Genomic DNA, 17,180 nt, shown 5'->3' with positions numbered 1-17,180 from the left:
CATATGGGAAATTAAAAGAAAGAATCAACCCAGTCCAGCAACACAGCTGACACAGTGATCCTGGGGGATTAGCTGGGCTGCTCACTGGGAGCCTCTGCTTCCCAAAGCAGAGGTGCAGACCCAGCTCACAGTGCTTCATGCGGCTCCGTGTTTCCCCTGTCCTGTGTGCAGAGCCTGAGAAGTCTGGCTCTGTCCTTAAGCATACATTTATTTATGAGGAATATGTTTTGTACGATGGCTTGCTACACAGCAGCTGTCCCCTTGCAGAGCGATGCGAAGAAGGACAGGGTATGTGCTTGCAGGTACCTCGTGAGGGACTTCCTGGGCACCTCACTCTTATGGATACTGGAGTACCAGCCTGACAGCAGATCTCGCAGAAGTCCATCAAATTTCAATATAATTTGCAGTCATAAATGTTTACTTTATGTCTAGACATAACACTGTCTGGCACTTTATAAATACCCAGCTGAGCTCCTTGATGTCTGTGGGTAACAGAAACATTGCTGTGCAAGTCTTACCTGTTCCTTTCTGCATTGCAGGCCTGAAAGCTGGCGATGAAATTGTGGAGATTAACAAAAAAGCTGCTGAAGATCTGGACTCAGCTTTGCTGAAAGATGTCCTTGTTCAGCCTTCACTGTCTCTTACTGTACGTACCTATCCTGAAATAGAGGAAGGGCAGAAATTAGTGCAGCCACCACCACGTCGCTTGGAAAACCCATCTGACTTGAGTGACAGCACGCTGGCATTTGCCGGGAGCAACCAAGGTATTGGGTTCAATGTAGAAATTATGAGGAGGAGAATTCACACTTAGAGTATGCTGGTGTAGTCCCATTGATCTGTAACTTCTGTGATGAAAGTGAGAAGAATTACAGTCTGAGTGCACTGCGTGGATGATAAATGAGACCTCTGGAAGCTGTAAGGTGTAGCTACAGTAGCAAAGAAGGATTAATGTGCACATGGTTAGGCTGTGAAATATGTCATCACCGAATGTGTGTCACATTATCTAGCTGTGCCTCCAGCAAGTCACAGACCTGATTGCTCACTTACTTCTGGGCTGCACAAAGAGGTGCCTTTAACTCCTGATTTGCCCACAGGATATATGTTTGGCAGGGAAGAAAGAAGGGATGAGCATTCACCCTCTCTGGGATCAGCCAGGAGCCCCATGTGTTTGAAGAGACACATAAATAACTCACAGGGACAGTTCAAAACCCCTCAAGGTAGAGGCTGACATTACAGCCAAATGTACCTAACTGGCCCCACAGCACACTGGGGTGGAAAAAGCCATTCCTGCCCTCCACGCTGGGTTGTCCAGAGAACTGAACTGCAGAAAATTAAACTCTAGAAGAGGTGAATTGTTTCCTACTAGTTTAGCTTCCCGATCCAGATGAGGATAAGCACCAGTGCTGGGATAAGAGAAATGGCTGTGGGAGAGCAGGACCACCTCTTTAGCCTCTCGCCGTTATGTCTCTAAGACAGCAGTGGTGGGAAGTGCACTGGGATAGCAGGAAAGCTCCTGCACCATGTCTCCTCATACTTTCCTGTTTGAAAAGAGAAGAGGATATTGTACATTCCTGTTTGCTTTATTTTTATTTTTATTTTTGGAATAACTGAAAATTCAGGAAAAATGAATAGAATGGCCCAAAAGAAGCAGTTTCTAGATAAACAAAACTCTTCAGAGTTGAGGTAAATTTTTTCTTCCAGTCAAAAAGTAAATGTTTTCTGAATATGTCAAAATACTTACTATTTTCCCCAGAGTAAAGGTTTCATAAATGTCAATATAATTGTTCTGACATCTGTGAAATGGTTTTGGCTTGGGCATTTGGAATAAAAACTGGAGCAGGAGGGGCTGTTGATGCACTTCACCAGGGTTCAAGCCCACCTTTTCCCAGGTCACGTCTGTCGGGTTGTTGTGGTCACCCAGTGTAGGGACTCCTTTGGTGGATCTGGGTGCACACTTGAGCTAACCCAGCAGCTGTGTGAGTGCATGAGCATGATACTGAGCAGGGACAAACAAGCCACAGTGAAAGATTGTTTGCTTGGACTCGGGACCAAGCTGACTCATCTCTGCCTGCGAAGGGTCAGGTGGGTACAGCCTGCCTCTCAACATTTCTGGATCCTGCTCTGTTTTGCTGAAAGTATTTACTGAAAGTGATCTAGCAAAAACGTCCTTGTTCTGGTAACAGGAACACATAGAGGGGACGGGGAGAAATGGACCCCAAGTCTGACTTTTGGGAGTGTGATAGATTCATAGCACGTGGAGTAGCACAAACAAGAAGGCTTAAAATCAGCTTTTTGCAAATACCTCTGAGGATATTGATAAAAGCAGCCTCATGTAAGATGTGAAATAAACTCCCCAAAGCAGTTAAAATTAAACATTTATGAAGGACATTCTTCCTTTTTAATTTTCATCGAACTTTTCCAAGTTAGGCTTCTGTGCTGAAAAATCTACTATTAAGCTCATGTTGTAAACATTGATAGCTGGCCACAAGATGTCCCCATTTCCTATGTAACACCAGTTCATCATGGACCCCATCCTTCTGTCTTTGCCTGTGCTTTTCCCGTGAAACCCCTGCAGAGTACTCTTTCCCCTTGGAGTGTCTGCCCTAGGTGCAAAAAATTGGGATCTGAGACTTCCATATTTATGCAACGTGGTGATTTCAAAGCCAGAGCAGTCACACTTTGTAACACAGGGCCTCTAGAGCTGGTCTCAATAAGCAGCTTCCCTGCCTCTGTCAGTGCTCTACATCCTTATTTTGAATATTTAGGTCACGGAGGAGTCCTTTTCCTTGCTGAGAGTCAGTGCATGCTTTGCCAATTGCATCTGCAGAACCTGCAGAACCTTTTCATATTGTCCAGTAGCAGCACTGTGTGGGTACCATGTGAAGTGAAGACAGGACGTGACTGATGAACACACCTCAGCAAAACGAGCCCACCTGCCTCTGCTGCTTTGTAGGTACTGCTTCCTTTGTGCTGCACTCAGTTCAGGTATGATCTGTGATCTTCTGGAATCTTTTCCCAAGTCAGGTTTTTGTATTTAACTCAGCGGTGTGGAAGGTCTGCTTGTTTTTCCATGTCCTGCGGAGAGCCTGTGAACTCCCTGCTGCACCAGAGTACCTGCATCTTCAGTAGCTCCCAGGACTGGGGCTCAACTTCAGGGCTTCCTTCTCTGTTCAGGTTTCTCTTGGCACAGCTGTCCACTACTACTTGTGGTGTGCTGCAGCCAGTTCCTTTGGTTTTTCATTCACGCGACAGGCGGAAAGAAGCTAGAGCTGTCCTGACATTTACTTTTCTTCAAAGTGCAGCGAATAAGGTGGCAATTGCCTTCATCACTCCTCAAAGGGGTAGGAATGCTTGCTTAACCAAACGAAGCAGCGAAATAGCTCATCAGCAAATGTGCAGGTGTTTATGGCAGCTTCTGAAAGTGCCTGTAATTGCCATATGAAATATGCCTCTGAAGAACGACATTAAGACAGTGTTTAAAGCTAAACAACGCCAGTGCTCTAATTTGGAATGACTTACCCCGAGGTGGGAGTGAAAGCAACAATCTGCATCCAGCTTTGCGATTTGGAGGCAGGTGTTTTGATCTTCTCCATCAATTTCTCTCTACTTAGATTTTAATAGAACACAATGTTGTACTGAAGCCTTTGTTCTTCTGGCTCTGTGCTTTTTCAGTTTTTCTTTTACCCCAAACTGGATCCATGTGAAATTTTAAAAAGGGGGACATGCTTTGATTTGGGGGGGCCGTAACTGCATCGAAGGTTTTTGGTCTCCGCTCTGCAGCTCCTTGTAGAGGGCAGTCAAGTGTGAAATACCCACTGACCCATTTGTATCCTTGTTGATTACTGGCAGTTCGGCTGGCTAGGCAAATCAGCTCAGTTGTTTCTATTCTATGTCTTATTTTGAGCACGCAGATTTTTTCTTCAGTTCTGAGCTGGTACAGCCTCTGTTTCAGCAGGGGAGTGAAGCATTACCGGGCCAGAATGCCAGCAGGTATAAATCACCTATAGACCCATCCATTTTCCAGAAACTCATGGTCTGGTTGACCGATCTCGCTGATGTCCTGTCATCTCCTTCACTATTGCAATTCTTCATAACCCGTGAAGTCAGCAAAGGGCAGAGCTTTTGTGTGAGGCATACCATATTGCATCTTTTCAACAGAAAATACTGTGTCACATTTTTTTTAGTTGTTTTTAAGGAGGCTTTGGTCATGCCTTGTTACTCCGTGGGAGGTCTTCCATGAGCAAAGCCTGCACCATGTTTCGGGGAGCTGACCTCCATGAAGTGCCTGCCAGTGTGGTTGTTAAATACGGTGTGACTTACAGCTGCTTCATTTTCTACAACTACCTTGTATACGGAGAGGTTTGGGCTACAGCCTGAAAATCAGCTCTGTGGCAGCTGTTACTTCTTTGTGTTATTTCTTAACAGGCTGTTCTTGAGATGACCTTGGATTTTAGGTCTCTAATTGATGTAAAAAATACCATCTTGGATATGATGTATACTTTCCCCTAGGAATTTGCTCCATGTCAGGCTTGCAGAGTTTTCTTCCTTTCATCTATATTTTCCTGGCTATCAGTCTTCCCTCCTAACGCAGCCTGCATAAATCCAGTTGAGGAGGAATAGCTCTGATTCTGTCTGGAGCCCCGCAACCTGTTTTCCTTACTGCCTGAAGGGCTCAGTGAGAGCTCTGTCCCCTTCCCGTGAGGAGTGCTTCGTCTCCACAGTCTGCTCCACTCAGTCCAGGGAATGAGAGGTTGAAAGCTGGAAACAGAGGGTCACATCTCCCTAAGATCAGTTAAGCATAAAGGAGATATTTTGCTATTAGGGGGGCTTTGAGATCTGGGAAAGGGAGGGGGGGGGAGTATTACCCGTATTTGTTTGTGGTCTCCCCACTATTAACTACCTTTTTCACTCTGGGGTAGAGTTTCTGAGGGTTAGGCCTTGTATAGTTCAGTATTTTGGAGACCTCTAGTGTGAGGGATAACTCTGCAGGGGTAATCAACAGCCAAATAAATCATTGTGCTGAATGTAGCTGATAAAAAAAGAAAGCATTTCCCTGTTTTGAATGAGTATATTAATCTTCTAGATGTGAAGCAGCTCGATGTTTTTAAGGAGTCTATTATTTTGTTGTTCAAAAGGAGGAGAACTAGAGGCTAAAGTTAACACGTGCTGTGAAGAATATGGCATAAACATGAAACAAACTCGCATTGCACTCTAAGAATTGCTGTTGTTTCTCATTCCATCCTGGTCCTGTCGCAGTTACCCTTAGGCTAAGTAATTTGGATTTCAGAACAAGCTGAGACTAACAGTAACCTTAATTTCTTCTGGGTTATTTTCCTGAGGCAGCAACTAATTTCATATCTTTTGTAGCATGTTCAAAAAATACTGTTATCATTCAGTACTTGATAACAATTCCAGCAGCATTTACTGCAGCAGCAATTGAGGCTGTGGCATATAATTAAGCAGAGATGTGCAGAACTGTTGTCACAAGATGAGGTTTTTAAAAGCAAAAGCTAATGGAAGTTGCCTCAGCCAGAATTGTATTTGGAGGGCTAATTCCTGGCTTTTCTGAAGTTTACCTGAGCTGCTGTTGAAATAAGTGGTGTGGCTGTTAGCACATTAGTTTTTGGATTGCAGCTTTGGGTTTTGGAGTCTTCCCATGTTAGCTGCAGTAAGCATGCCTGCTTCATTAGTAGCAGGGTTTGTAATCTTAATATTCTTGCTGTGTTGCCACTCCCTCTGCTGGCTTCGTGAACCAGAGACTGAAACTCGGTAAGTGTGGAAGGAATGGCTGCGTTCTGTAATTGCAGTGCCCCTGGCTCCCAGGGACCCTGAGCACATGCCTCGTTTCTCTGTCTGTGAATATTCCTGTTCATTTGAAACAGGCAACAAAGCATGGTGCAAGTATTTATTTGACCAGGTTCCTGAACTGAGGAGGGAGAAAAGTGACTGATGCAGGGAAAGTTTCATTGAATCTGCATTTTCCCTAAAAAGAGTGATTGAATTGAGTAACATTCAGCATAGATTTTTCTACGTTTGAGCAATTTATTATCTAATTGAAATGGAAAGGGAAGCAATAGAGTTCTGGCAGAAAGATAGGAGACTTACAGGTCTTGTTTCTGTAGCTTTCCAGAAAAGGCAGATTTTTCCAGTTGTTCCTGTAGCGTTCTTTGGTCACTCAGTTGACTGGGGTAGCTGTAACACAGCTTTATGAATCTTTGCAGAGGTTATCAACATTATGGGATTTCCCAGTGGGACAGAACACCCCAATGTAAAAAATAATGTTTCCTTCTTTTATGTTTCAGCGTTTCAAAGCTAACCATAATTCTTCTAAAAAGTCAGACATGAGCCCCGTGAAAGCACTTTGGCCACTGAAACCTCCACAGCACATCTTGCAGGAGCACAGATGCCCAAGCCTCTTGGCTGGGACTCAGAGTGGGTAGTCGTGTTCTGCCTAATCCGTATTTCACCTGCCATCTCAGCTTGGATGGGGTCACCCCTTATTTCCTGCCGAAAGGAAATAAGGAATCACTGTATTTTTTCCTGCAGTACCGCTGAGTTTCATCGGTGAAAGGAGTACAGAGGAGGACAACGCGCCTTTTATAGGGAGCAGTCGCAGGTGGGCAGGGAAGGACATGGGGCCGAGCTCTCCAGCCCCTGACACTTGCTGGCTGACTGCAGAGGTGACAGATCTCTGCCTCCGTCTCTCTGGGCCACAGGCACTGCCCCACAGACTCGCCTCTTGTGGCAATACCGGCTGAGATCCCACAGTGGCTGTGCACGGGTCTGCAGCCTGTTCTGCTGGCTCTCCCGCATCCCCTCCGCCACCTGATTTGCTGGAGGACATCTTCGTCAGGGGACGTAGGCCCCTCAGTTTGGTTAACTCCAGAAATACGATCTAGAAACGTCCCATTCAGTGCTGTCTTGGTGCTGCTGAAGGCGGCAGGTTAATTACAAGCTTAATTTCAGCAGTCCTCATCAGGGCTCAAGGCTCTCCTCCCGTAGGAAAGGCCTGTGTGGCCCTGCGATGAACTAGGTTAGGGAAGCCAGCAAAAAGAAATAAATGAATAATGTTTATTCCCATTCATCTTATTGTCTGGCTGCATGGACAGCTGTGTCAGCATAACTTGGGTGCAAGGGGACAAGAGAAGAGAAGAATAAATAGGGCATGGCCAGGCTGGAAGAAATGCTTATGAAGCCATACCCTTGCTCACTGGGTGACTCCCTTTTTGACTTCAAAGTTCCCCTTTGTTTAAAGCAGGTACCTTGTGCTTTGAGCATGCATGGTACTGGTTTATCCTGAGATACTCTGCACCCCAGTTTTACCCCAACCTGAACATGGAAGTGGGATCCCTTTGTGGCACAATCCCAGTGGGAGACCCAGTACAGGGCTGGGCTAGAGCCAGCGCTGCCCTCCTGGCTGACCACCCAGCATTAGCTGCTTCCCTGTTGCCTTCCCACTACCTTACCCATGAGACATACAAGGTGTTGTGTAGGGAGCTGAGATGTGTAAAGCACCCTGCCTGAGAGATAGAGGCACCCTAGAAGTTACAAGCCAAAGCTTTCAGCCATCTCAGCCTGTTGTTGCTTCTGGCCCGCAGAACATAACATGCTGGCAGATGGCTGGCCTTGCTAACACCTCCCTGTTGCTTCCACTAAAGGGACTAAATTCAGTATTGCCCGTTCCACATATGCAGGAATAAAGCATCGAGATACAAAAATTACGAACATGGAGGGTTTTCTGATCTGTATTCTGCTTCTTGTGTTAGTAGGATAAATGCTTCTGAGCTTTGCACCACAGCTGAGAAAGCTTGGCTAGGAATATTTATTTCCATTGCACTAAAAAAAAAAATATCATCTGGCACCAAGAACCCGGTTTTAAGAGCAGTACCAAATATTGTGCAATTCTCATTAAAATCTCAGGCGATAGCAACCCTGCACAGGGGAAGCAGCAGCCATGGAAAATTGTAGCCAACTGTTGGTGTGGTACTTAAGCTTTACATGATTCTCCAGGCATTCAAGCCCCAGCACCTTTGGTCTGGTGATATAAGACTTCCTTTTATTTTGTTAGTTCAAGCCATAAGTTGAAGTTATTTAATGGGCATGAGTCATAATGTCACGGATATTACACTGCCAAGGCAACCTGGGTGCTCCTGTGACCTCCATCTGTGCTTGTGGCCACATGGATTTGACCCCCTTTTTCCTGCTGCTGCTTTTTGGATTTCCCTTTCCAATTCCTTAATGTCAAGTGAAGCCCACAAGTTATTGTCCCTAACAAATGGTAGCCGTTGGGCAGCATTCAGGTGCTACGGAAGGAAATGAGCACATTCTCCTCGGAGCTCCTCGCAGAGCTAAATAAAGATTTGCAGGGCAAAAATAAAACGATGTAATGAACCTGACAGAAATGGGACAGTAACTGGAAGATATTAAAAGGCTGTTGCGGGAACGTGCAGCATTATTGAACTGATTGCCTGTGTTTTAACAAGCAGCAGATAAAACTGCTAAAGTTGACATCGGCTTTGGCAGCTTAAGACGTTAGAAATACCCTAAACACATGCACTGTGTGACTGCTCATTAAGACGTAAGTGAAAGATTGCTGTCTACTGGGTAGAAGTGTTTATACTGCAGGAAACAGATTAAGTGGTGTTTTAATATACAGGAAAAGAAAAAGTGATAGCTTAAAAGCAAAACCCCAACCCCCCTAACAAACATTATTTGCCTTGGCTTGGGGATGAGAAACAGCTGTAGGATGTATTTCATGCAACTTATAATGGAAAATTAATTGCAGTAAGCACGGACTGCCCAAACCAAATTATGACACATAGCACATTTTACTCTTGTTTTTTAATGGATAGCATAAGGCATTTAAGAATTTTTTTTACACGTTAGTAGAGACACCAAAAAAATGACAGTCCAAGTTCATAAAATAAGGGCAAGGCTCAGAAAACTTAACTTCTTACAGACAAAACACTTCTTTGAATAGATTTTGTTTTGCCAAACATTCCCTGGGTGCACAAACATGCACATCTTTTTAAAAGGTAAGCCTTATCTTTTCAGAAGAGAGTCATGTCTTCGGAAAGCTCAATTATGAACTGCCTTTTATGTTGTTTTCATTCTATTTGATGTCCAATTTAGATCCATCCCAGTATGCAGAATATTTTCTGAATTTATATCTGAATTTCTGCATTCCAATTTTTCTGAATTTTCAGACCTATTAAAGTGGAAATCTTGTACAATCATGCTTTTATATATATATATATATATTTTTTTTTTTTTTTTTGTAATGGTGGTTGGAAGCTTGCAAAAACTAAAGAACCCAGACCTGGATCACTGCCCTCAGACTTCATGTAGAGAACCTTATCTAGGACGTGTTCTTGAGCCAATGTTATGTGTTAACATAAAAACTATGAAAGAAGATCAGTGGCTTCGCAATTGCGGCAAAGAGGCAGCAGAATTTAATCTCCTTATTCAATTAGGAAACTTATAAAGAGTATTGTTTCTATTTCATGAAACATATTTCAGACCAGTACAAATATAAGCAAACATACTAGACGTAGTTAATGAGTTTCTTTTTTAAATCTTTACAGCAGCTTGCCATTTTAGCTGAATAAATTGACCATCCATGCTACTCTAGCCTTTTTGGCCAAATCACACCATGTTTAACTGCAATTTATCAGTGTAACAGATGTGTGTTATTGTCACTGTGGCCTTTTTACTTCCAGCATTGCTATTTAGCCAAATGTTCCTTACAGACAAATTTACATGACTTACCTAAATTGAAATGTCTAGTTGAAAATAGCAAGGAACGTGAGAGTCAGCATGGGACTAACACAGAAATGGTGCTGCATCTGATGTGCTAAATTACTGTTATTCCTTGTAAAAAGTTCGTGTTTCAACCTAGGACTGAATTGGAAAGGATGGCTGTAGGACCAGTGGGCTCTGTCAACAAGATAGTGTGCTATCGGGATGCTTCTGTTTATAAGGCTAGCAAAACAAAACAAAACAAGTTTGCAAAAAAAATCTGTTCTGTTACAGAAAAGAGTTAGTTTTCCACCAAAATGTTTAAATGTTACATGCTGGCAACAACCTCTCCAGAAAACAAAACAAAACAAAACAACAAAACACTAATATAGTTCAGTCTTGGTTTCTAAAAAAGCAGGGATATTCTGTGTTGCTGCATCCATTGAATTTTGATTATGTTTTTCTGCATTATGTGAAGAATAAACAGAATGGCATAAAAAGTATAATCCCTGGTGGAACATTCACTGTCTTTTTTGTGTGGCAGGATGCAGGCAGGGAAGGGTACCCAGAAAACACCCTTCCCAATCCACCCCAGGAGTGACACTGCTGTAAAAACTTTTCCTTACGGGACTGGGGGGAGGAGGGAGGAAAGTTGAAAGGAATTAGCATCTGGACTCAGCTTCTGGAAAGTCTCTATGCTCGCTTGAAGCTCAACCCAGGCATGCAGGAGTTTCCTAGCAGAGTTCATTTCATCAGTGTTCATTATAATGTGATAGTTAGAAGCTGAGTGTATGTGAAGTCTGCTTTCTGTGAAGGCTGGCTAAGGTATAGTAATACTGCTTCTTATAGTTATTTAAGTCAGAGAATGAGATCCTGGAAAAAAAAAAAAAGTTACTTGCACACAGACCTCTGAGGTTGGGATTAGTTCTGTTCATTCCTTTGCCTCTTGCAGGTAATCCATCATTTACTTACAAAAAGTTGCAATGTCAAGAACATACTCTCCAGAAGAGTGTTAAGGCACAGGTGTACGCAGTTCCTGCCACGTACTGGTGAAAATAAAATTTAGTTTTCAGTTAATGTGACAGACATCTAACAACTTCTAAAGCAGGTTTTGTTTCCTAAAAAATCAGCATTGAAACTCAGTAGCAGGTGTATTAGGCCAAAACTGCACTCAACTTAAAAGCATTACGTTCAGCTTGCTCAGAGGAAGGGCTGACCAAGGCTTTCTCCTTGGCACTGCCCACTCATTCACCTACTGGAATTTCCATTTAAAACCAGTCAAGTATAAAGGCAGGCAATTCCTTGCCAGCAAGGAACTTAAAAATAAATGCAAGAATTTCAGCATGGCATTTTAGCCTTATCTCTGAATCAGCTTTTGTAATTTCCAACTAAATAGTGTTGTCTGGCCATAACCTGTTTATTTTTACACCTGTAGTTGAACGTGGTCCCTGTTGCAAAACAAGGCAGTCCTGCCAAGTCATTGAGTGCTTCTGGCATATATTCAGCATGTGCTTGCATGCAGGATGGGGCCTGGCCATCCATGGGAACTCAATACTTGCTGCCCACAGCTTTTTGAAATTTTGGAAATTACGGTTGGCTTTTCACACACATCTCAATTTCAGCAGGGCACTCGCTTTGTGGTGACCCAGACAGCTCCGTTGAGACGGCTCCAGAGGAGGCAGAAGCGCAAGACTTGGAATCATCTGATGAGGCTGATAAGATGAGCAAGGTGAGAAATTTTCATTTTCACATGCCAAGGAGTGAAAGCACACCAAGCTCACAGCTGATGTGCTGGCTTCCCAGCTGCACCTGATTAGAACATCTTTCCTGGGAAAACGTGAATCTTACTTTTAAGGTGTTTACAGATGATACTGAATGCAACACATTACATCTTTGATTATGGCACATCACCATCTCTTGAGCAGGACTTGTACCCTTCTACTGAGGACGGTTCGTATCTTCACTATCTTGTGACAATATTCCCACATATTTTCTAAATGGGATGGTTTATCATCTTCTTCTCCAGAGCAGGTCAGCTGAACCAGAAAATCAAATGGATTATTATGATTTCTTATTCTTTCTTGATTTCTAGGCATGGGAGGAATGTAAGTTAAACAATATTTCCTTAAATCAATAGCATAGTGCATATGCTAGTTTTTAAATGCAGACTAATTATAGCCAATCTACCTTAAATTGAAGCAAAACTATCCAATTATAGCTAAGAGGTTGTGCAAATGGTTTGTTAATTGCTATCTATTAAGGGGTGGGTTTCACAGCAGTTGGTAGTTTGCTCTAGGCTGGTGTTGGGGAGTTATCTCCAATGTTATCTGTGATGATTAGTGGCTTTTGAGGCAGAAACAAGTGAGATTATTTTAAAGGCAATGATTGTTTTTATGTATTTCATGCATAAGTGATGGTGAGATTTTCCAGCTAATTTTCCACAGAAATCCTGATCTAATGAGTATGAGATCTCACTCAGTTTTTGTTCATGTGCAGATGCATTTTTTCTTAGTGTTTTCTTGTTTTAGCTACAGTATGTTATAGTGAGTCCTGAATTGGTCCCTGTACTCTTCTGCTTACTCATTGTAGGAAAAGGAAAAGACCCCGGCCTCTTGTTTCCTGACCTCTGATGTCATGCTAGCCTGTAGTTTTGCCTCTGATAGCCGGGGAGTGGAAGTCAGATAACAGAGAACATTCCTGTGCATGAAATATATGCAGAGGTTGCATGTGGAGAAAGGGTTTGTTCTGATGTTTTGCTTCCAGGCTTTACTGCAGAACTTTTTCTTGTAAGTACAGAGAATTTCTTCTTGAGTAAGTGGAAGTGTTTGTTGATACTTCTCTATTTTTAACTGTAAGGGTGTGGGATTTTCATGTGCGCTGAAAAGACTCTCTTCTGTTAAGCACTGAGGCTGGGGAAGAGCACTGAGCATAACACATAGCTACTTGGGGAATAAATGTTCATGCTGTGTTTTCTGTAGCTTTCTATTTCTGAACTGTGACAGGTTGGGGGGCTCCATATTGCATCTTGCCTCCTGGATCTTCAGAGCTGTAACTGCCTAAAGCGAGACCTAAGGATTACATGATTAGCCTTGCGGCTCAGCAGATTTAGTTAAACTGAGAAACGTGCGTTAGCAGCTCTAATACTTAATATTCATACAATGGAAGAGTAAGTCCAAACTCTAACGAGTCTTACCTTCCAATGAGAGAAAATCTGCCTTTCTGTAAATAAAAATGTTTGTGTGTATTTCATTTTAAAACTCAGAAGGGTATTTTGTGTTGTTTATGTGATATAGGTAGGAGTGAGGCATTTTACTTCCCATGTAGAAGTACTCTGTACTACATGGGCTTTTTTTCTGATTTTTCTTGAACTAAAGCTATAGAAATCCCCAAATTATTTTGCTAAGCCTATTGAGAAATCCAGTAAATAGTAGAGGGCAATGGTAGAGAGCACTATTACTGCTTCGAATACTAATTTTTAAATACAGCAACAATAGAGAAAAACAAACGAACAACAAAAAAAAAGGGACACCTAACTGAAAAGAGCTAAAAGCATGGAAGGGTTTTCCTAATCCTTTTGCTTTGTGTGTGCCTGGGAAAGCCGATCTGCGCGGGGAGTGAGGAGTCTGCAATGCATTTTCCTCCATGGAAAATCACCACCTGGCCGGTACCATGAGGACAACGACAAAGGTGTTTTGCAGTTCATGCATTGCTGCACCTTTCCATGCTCGTAGGATTATGGAGCAGATTAAGTTGATGTCCTCAGCGCTGTTTTACGCGGGTTATTTTTGTACACGGGAAGTGAAACGCTGCCCTCAAGTCACCAGAAGGGGCATGCTCCTTGTATCACCATTTCCACCACAACTTCCAGTCTTCCTCAGATGCTGAAGAGGACTTACTGATTGTTTCACGTGTTTATTTACTGTCCATCTTGGCAAAAGCTAAGCAGGAGCACTCTTACCCAATCACCGCTGGGCAGCAGAGGAAATCCAGTAGAGCTACGCTGGAGCCTCCTAGCTAGATGCAAAGTTCCCCATCTTTCAGTGCAGATGCAGCATTAGCAGCTGAAGATCAGAAAATAGCATTTGGGTTGTGCAACAGCATGATTCAGAGACAGGGCTTAATCCTGCAAAGATCATCACTCTGTGGCAGTCTGCTGATGTCCGCAGCACGCTGCTGAGGAGGAGAGCTCCCAGCTCCTCCAAGGAAATTTCCCAGCTCGCCAGCCAGCAAAGTGATTCTAGATGAGAGTTAATAATTGATGGGAAAAGGAGAGGAACGTAGCGCTGCGGCTGTCCTTCATGCGTTCTTGTAGCACGCACTGGGTAGGCTTGTTATGAAGGTAAGCTATGTGAAATCCTACCAAAAGCTGGACTTGGATCCCTTCTGCCTTCTACCTGTAATTTTGTCATGTAGGTGATACATAGCTGGGTAATACAGGAGGTACTTCAGTGTGGCTCATCTCTTCCTCCTCTTCCCTTCCAGCTGTCTCTTTCCCTTCCCCCCAGCTCAGCATGTGTGCCTGTGGGTGTGTGTTTGCTTAGTAGTGGTGCATTTGTTTCATAATCTGCAGAAGCCTCCAAGCTGTTGATGGTAGTGATGGATTTGGAGGGTATGCCAGTAGCTTTGAGGATTCCCCCCTTTTCTGAAAATCATATCTTCTGTGTATCCTAAAGACCTGATAACACAGAAATTACTTCTTCGATATCCTCAAAGGAACCATTATAATAATAAGCAAAAATAAGATTACTTTAAAGTGGTTTAAAATAGTAGAATCCAATTTCCAAGGTGGGTTGAGGCATTTGCAGTGCAGTGGCGTGGGACAGCTGTTTTTCTCTGAACTTCCTTCCTGTCTAATTTCACGATGCCTTTCCTGAATCAACCAGCACTCTTATGTGTGGTATCTCTTGGGTTGAAATCTTCGTAAACACTAGCGAGCATGTATGCTTTCTGGGTGCAACTTTTTTGTTCCTTTAGGTGCTGCAACCGGTGGTGGCCTGAATTGTACACCCAGTGCTTCTTCTCTGGGATGGGCTCCTCACTTTTCCTCTCCCTCCATTTCATGTGGGAGCCAGGGATGAATAGAAGAGAGCTGGGAGAGAATAATGGGGGAGAGGAAAGTGTGCTCTCTGCCACCTCTTCAGTCTTCTTTTCATCTAGCACGTGAATTCAAGTTTTAGGCTTTTTATGATATCTAGATGATATCAGTCACCAGTTCATTAGAATATTGGGAACTTCTCATAGCAGAGTAACTTCTTAAACAGTTACTTGCCTCTGTGGTGACCTGTTTTGGCCTTTAAAATGTTTTAGAATAAATTGAGGTTTAAAGGAGGTATGCTGAAAAGTGAGCATATGTGTAAGAGCTTAATGCTGCAGGTTGCCAAAAGCTGAGATGCATGCTGTGTTACATCACAAGGTGAGTCCTTGTGGATATATTTCTTTTTTTTTCTTATAATGGTCCTTTGATAGGCATGCTTTTAAAAATCAAAAACCAAATACCACCTGTAATCAGTTACAATACTGCAGGACACTCATTTCTTCTTGCTTTTAATTTGAGCCATCTGCATCTTGAAAGTAAAGCTAATTACCCCTGCAGCACTCCTTCTTCGGGGAGCATGCTGTAATGGTCTGTGTGCGTGAGTGTACACACTCATACCATTTAGAGGTATTCTTTTTGAAGAAAATAGGTCGTCTTCTCTGTGCAGTGTTATTGAAGACCAGAATTAAGCCTCAAAGACCTTCAGTGTGCTGCAATAGACGTGAAAGGATTAAAATGGGGGATTTGAGGGGTAGGTTTTCCAGTAGCATAACTGGCTTTTTAAAGTTCTTTTAATTCTCTGCCTCTGTCCCTTCAGATATTTAATATTCTTAGGCAGCGCAGTTCGTAGCCAATCGGCTCATGCTCAGCCACAGGCAAGAGACATTTATATTCCAGGGCTGCCTTCGCCTCCCCTTTGCTGCATTTCAGCCTTTCTGCTGAAGTTTCCCTCTACGTGATTCTATGAAAAGCAGCGTTAAATCTTCAGCTGCAGCTCCTGGCCGGCTTTTAATTCCAGCTGATGTGGTGAGTGAACGAGGCCCACGGCAAATGACACATGAGGAGAGGCTCTGCCTGGATAAATATGGTCGCTGCCCTGTCTCGTTAAAACGCGGCTGTCTGCTGTGCCGCGTCTCAAGTAAGCGGCGCAGGAGATCTCCCTGGAGTGGGAAGGCATTTCGGATCAGCCGAATATGTGGAGAGCTGGGATTGTTCTCGTAGCCGAGTCTGGAAAGGCGGAGTGAGGGCTCCCGCAATATATACTGCCTGCCTTCCTGGCGATGTCGGCTCCGTGGCGAGTTAACCGTAAAGTCAAGAACGAAGGCGCTGTGCGATCCGGCGACTCGTTGTACCGCATGCTGTACTTGGTGAGCAGAGCTGCCGCGCGACGTGACTGGGCGAAGTAATTAGCAGCTAAAGGAGTTTTCATGCTGTTTTAATTTTAGGGCTGTGGATTCGAGGCTGAGCTGTAATGCACGTACTCTGTAGAGGCTTTTTGTTATTGTGCAGTGTCATTAGCGGCCCTGCCAGTGCATGAAAAGATGCAGTTTGCCTGAGTTTTGTCTGGGAGGTCAATAGCTTCGAGTCTGCTGCCTGTTGTGGAGCAGAGGTGTTGCATGCAGTTGAAGAGGGTATTCTGTCTGATGCCCAGGCACCTGTATATGTTTGTAAGGGGAACGCAAAAGGAAATCGGAGTCCACTCTCACAGCTATAGGGCTGGCAGCCAAAACTGTTGTCTGTGGGCATTGTTAACACAATTAATTGGTGACTTTAAGGACCTGCTTCTCCTGCATGGGAAGGGTGTGAGCTTAGCTCCTCTGCTGAACCCCCTGCAGAGGAGGGGTTAATGTACCGGCGAGGTAAACTTTGCCTTACAGCCCGGTCATGCAAGGACTCTGGCGCATTTTACGGTTGCTGGATGGGACTGCTGGCAGAATCGTGCCTAAAGTGTGAGGCTGTAATTTGGGAGAAATCCCAGTTCGGTAGTGGCCGGCAAGCAGAGGTGGTGCTGGGAGATAAAGGGATCTGCTTCTGTTCCAGGCCTTCCCTGTCCTATCCACTTTCTTAGGAAAATGGGGACAGAGGTGCTTTTGTTCATACTGTCTGGGAGTTCTAAGCAAGCAGCTCTGTTCTGAACCTCACTGGGTGTGATACACACCTGCTTCCTGTCTAGCAATTGATTTTTAAGTAAATATGAGGAAGAAAGGATCATGTTTGGGCATGAAACAGTTTGTTCAATGAACAAGCAAGCGAGCAGGTTTGTAAATGTGCTTGAGCTTTTTCATTTTTTCATCCATCTGGAGAGCACGGGACGAATGATGCTTGGGAAATACACAAAGATGCGAGGCGTGGGAGTGGCAGGGCAGAAGCCAGAGCTGGAGCTGGCTGTGGGAGAAGGCAGCGAGCA

At 43.8% G+C, this 17,180-nt stretch overlaps 1 protein-coding gene across 16 annotated transcripts in view; it reads left to right on the top strand.

Moving 5' to 3' along the window:
* Positions 1-17,180, top strand: part of TIAM1 (TIAM Rac1 associated GEF 1) — a 176,327-nt gene that overhangs the window by 140,207 nt on the left and 18,940 nt on the right. For 12 of the 16 annotated variants that reach the window (XM_066977958.1, XM_048071386.2, XM_048071387.2 and 9 more), the window contains 2 exons: positions 540-764; positions 11,361-11,467. In XM_066977958.1, coding sequence (XP_066834059.1) covers positions 540-764; positions 11,361-11,467 — 332 coding nt within the window. Of the gene's footprint in view, positions 1-539; positions 765-11,360; positions 11,468-14,124; positions 16,141-17,180 lie in introns of those variants that run through there. The other 4 variants (XM_066977962.1, XM_066977952.1, XM_048071391.2 and 1 more) reach the window with 3 other exon arrangements.

This window comes from Anser cygnoides, chromosome 1 (genome assembly GCF_040182565.1).
Source record: "Anser cygnoides isolate HZ-2024a breed goose chromosome 1, Taihu_goose_T2T_genome, whole genome shotgun sequence".
NCBI classification, from domain to species: Eukaryota; Metazoa; Chordata; class Aves; order Anseriformes; family Anatidae; genus Anser; species Anser cygnoides.
Note: the sequence above shows the minus strand (reverse complement) of the source record. Positions and strands in the feature narration are given on the sequence as shown.